Here is a 3,950-nt window from a genome sequence, read left to right as displayed (position 1 = left end):
AAATTTATTTTTATTTTTATATTTAAATTTATTTAGATGTAGTTAGAAATTTAAGAATTTAATTATTATACGAAGATGTTTGGTTTGTAATCGGAATCCGAATAAGAATAAAAATCGAAATGGTTTGGAATCGAAATCGGAATGGTCAAATCCATGAAGTGTTTGATTCGTGTCCGGAATCAGAATCGAAATCAGAATTGGAATGAAAAATTGAATTCATAGAGGAGAATAGGGATTGAGTTCTATTTATATTGAGTTATTTTCGTTCTACTTCAAAATCAGAATTGGAATGGGACTCCTCTCAATCAAACGGTTGGAATAAGAAACCTATTTCGATTCTGATTCAAGACTCCCACTCCTTCCAACTAAGTACTTTCTCTATTTCTATATCAATATTAAAATAAATATACATATGGATAGATAACTCTCCAGATATAAATATAAATAGATAATTATTTAATTTACATCTAAAAATTTAAATTTATGTATAAATTTATTTAATTTAATATAATATTTATAATTTTCTTAGGCCCTCTAGCTTCAAAACCTTTAAATACCCGCTACCCCCGACACCGAAATCTCCTCCTTCCGCGCTTGGGGGAATTCCGATTGCCTTATGCCACGGTCAAATTTTTCCCCTTCTTCTTGCCTCGAGATGAAGGAGAAGGCCGCCAGATCGACGGCGGAGATCGCGTTCGTGATCGAGGCGGAGGCGGCGGCGGCGATGATGAAGGAATGGGGCGTCGCCGTGGCGCCGGAGCTGCTGGTGGCGCTGGTTCCCGCAGCCCTGAGGCTGGCCCGGCCGCCCATCTCGAACTTTCATGTGGGGGCCGTCGGATTGGGGACGAGCGGCCGGATCTACGTCGGGGTGAACATGGAGTTCCCCGGGCTGCCGCTCCACCACTCCATCCACGCCGAGCAGTTCCTGGTCACCAACGCCGCCGTCCACGGCGAGACCGGAATTCGGTGCATCGCCGTCTCCTCCGCCCCCTGCGGCCACTGCCGCCAGTTCCTCCAGGAGCTCCGTGGGGCGGCGGAGATGCAGATCCTCGTCACCTCCGACGGCCCCGGCTCCGCCTTCCTCCCCCTCTCCTCCTTCCTCCCGCGCCCCTTCGGCCCCCCCGATCTCCTCCACAAGGACCATCCTCTCCTTCTTGAGCCCCACGACAACAAGATCGCCCTTCTAGACGACGAGGAGGAGACCGAGGCCGCGGGCTGCGGGGGAATCTGTAACGGGATCGGGGGAGCTTTGCAGGAGCGGCTGCGGGCGGCGGCGGCGGGTGCGGCGAGGGCGTCGCACGCGCCCTACAGCAAGTGCCCGGCAGGGTTCGCGGTGGCGGACTCGGAGGGGAGGGTGTACGCTGGGTCGTACGAGGAGTCAGCGGCGTACAACCCAAGCCTAGGGCCGGTGCAGGCGGCGATGGTGGCGTACGTGGCGGCGGGAGGCGGTGGCGGAAGAGCAGGTGAGGGATATGGGTTCGTGGCAGCGGCGCTGGTGGAGCCAGAGGGAGTGGCGGTGTCGCACGAGGCGACGGCCAGGGTCTTCCTGTCGGTGGTGGCGCCGCGGGCCCACCTAAAGGTCTACCGCTTCCATTCCTCCGCCGCCGCCTAGACGGCGCTTTCCTAAGGCCGCGGTCCGTTTCCCTCTGGGGATAAGGACAACGACAGAAAATGGACAGCTGGGATTAAAGGAATTATAATCAAGCGGTTCTAGATATTGTACTGTTATACCGATATCTTTAAACTAAACAAAAAATAGTCTCCATCACTATTTAGACTCCAATATTCTCTAATTAAGGGAGGTCGTTTGGTTTTGGTGTCAGGTGTCCTGCATTAAGATGGATTAACAGAGAAACTATTTCCTGCTTTTGCGAACATTACTGTTTAAATTGTTGTCCACTTACAGCCTATCACAAATATATAATGTGTTCCGATGGCTGCAATGATTAGGTAAGAATAATGACAATTATGCTAGATGTACAAAGATCTAAGTGTAAAGTTATTTTATTAGTCAGTTAAAAATAGAAGGTGTTTGGCGTCCATATTAAGAAGAGCAGTGGCAAACTGTTGCATGATTTATTTATTTATTTTTAGATGGAGGATAATTACATGGTAAAAAAATAATCATACCGATGTTTGGATCTCCGAATGCTGATTGGTGAAATGCATATCGTGTAAGAATGCAACCAAACGACTGCATTACTAGCAGGCAGATTCCTCCAACTTTGCTTGGCTTTATAGTTTATTCGCCATTGTCGGTTTCAAAAGGTACCTCAAGGTCCCCATGTAAGCTTATGACAGCATAGAAAGCAATGCGAGAAACACACTCGCATGTCTCTTTGATAGTCTTTTACTTCAACAGAATCATGTGCGATGCACAAATCTAAAGTTCTGTAAACACATAAGAAAACACCATGGAAAGAAAGAGGGGTGATGTATCTTTTCTAGAGCAGAAATCTTGGTTGGGATTTTGCTTCGAGTGATAATATACTCCAATGTGATATCCTAATTTTTCTGTTAATACATATGGAATGTGCGGGATGGATGGATTACTGGAGTGATCCAGGATGGATTGAGACTTAATGTAGATCACTTTAATCATTAATTATTATAAATAGAGTTAGATAAAATTCAGAAGTGAAATTTATAATATTAAAAAGATGAATTATGTGCCAAATTTTCGGTGCAGACTTCTGATTGAAAAGATTTTTTTTTTTTTCAAATTAGATAACTTTTCGATATATACATCGTGTTGTCAATCTCTTGTAGATATTGAAATAAGTTGAAATTCTATTATTTAAAATTCAAAATAATCTGATTAAATCAAAAATTTTATTTTTAAACAATATTTTGCCCGGACGAATCTTCTAATCTAAGAAGAATTATGTGGAGTGACAAGAGATAAAATTGATGCAAAATCAAAATATATCTTTTATATAATTTTAACTTTATCGCATTTATTTTTATTGGTTATACTTATTTTAGGAAAACTCGTTTTTTTTTTAGCTAAAAGAAGAATTTGATCTAAATTATACAAAAAAAATTACATTATAAATATAAACTATGTACCTCATTTTTAGATTAATCAAAAAGGGAAAAAAGATTTAACAATAATTTCATCATTTTTTTTTATTCTTTCTAAATTTTTTTAAAAGGTTCAAATTAAATAAGTTAAAGGAACTCTCCCTTCTCTGCAATCAAATCATGATACGTGCAAGCAACAGACTTTATATCGAACAATTTTCATGCGATCAAAATTCATGATATCTCGCCAAACCTGTCCGGTATTTCTTTGATCAATGGCAACAAGGACCATAACAGATGGCCCAACTTATGGGATGGCAGAAGTTTATCATGTTTTTTATTCATAGGGAAGAGCTTGATGAGAGATAAGATAAATTAGTAAACGTAATGAAGTTTGGATTGACCTGAAGGTGCTATTGAGTTTTTTTTTTTTTTTGGTAAAAAAAAAAAAAAAAAGTTGCTATTGAGGTTTTCTTTTTTTGATAAAAAAAAAAATAAGGTGCTATTGAGTTTTAAATAACATGAGAATCCATACTCAGGAGGATATCCTACTTCCAACATATATGAATTTATGACTCTCTTCCGTTGCTCAGATTTGAGATCATAAAGCTTCTACATAATTCTACTTTCTATCTACTGTGTGCTTCGTGGGTTCTTTTGTTACACCATGGTCCCCTCTTCACCTGCAATGTTATAGTTTATCAATCTGTCACTAGGGGTGAGCACGGTCTGATTTGGACTAGTTTCATGCTCAAATCTGAGTTGAACCAGTCTTAAACAGTTTGATATTTCTGAAAATCAAATCAGTCCAATAGATGATTGAAATTAAACCAAATCAATATGTTTTAAATGATCTGATTTGATTTGATTTATTAGTTTATATTATTATTATTATTATTTTGTGATCCATGAAGATTTATTTATTT

At 40.5% G+C, this 3,950-nt stretch overlaps 1 protein-coding gene across 1 annotated transcript; it reads left to right on the top strand.

Moving 5' to 3' along the window:
* Positions 1 to 574: 574 nt before the first annotated feature.
* On the top strand, positions 575 to 1,875 carry LOC105058482 (cytidine deaminase 1-like). Its single transcript, XM_010941469.4, has one exon. The coding sequence runs from the start codon at positions 617 to 619 to the stop codon at positions 1,610 to 1,612; it is 996 nt and encodes a 331-aa protein (XP_010939771.1). The 5' UTR covers positions 575 to 616; the 3' UTR covers positions 1,613 to 1,875.
* The last annotated feature ends 2,075 nt before the right edge of the window (positions 1,876 to 3,950 follow it).

Source organism: Elaeis guineensis, chromosome 2 (assembly GCF_000442705.2).
Source record: "Elaeis guineensis isolate ETL-2024a chromosome 2, EG11, whole genome shotgun sequence".
In the NCBI taxonomy this organism is placed as follows: domain Eukaryota; kingdom Viridiplantae; phylum Streptophyta; class Magnoliopsida; order Arecales; family Arecaceae; genus Elaeis; species Elaeis guineensis.
Note: the sequence above shows the minus strand (reverse complement) of the source record. Positions and strands in the feature narration are given on the sequence as shown.

Bases quoted from the DNA above. Each gene is read 5' to 3' on its own strand.
- LOC105058482 (XM_010941469.4), top strand. From the start codon at position 617: ATGCCACGGTCAAATTTTTCCCCTTCTTCTTGCCTCGAGATGAAGGAG.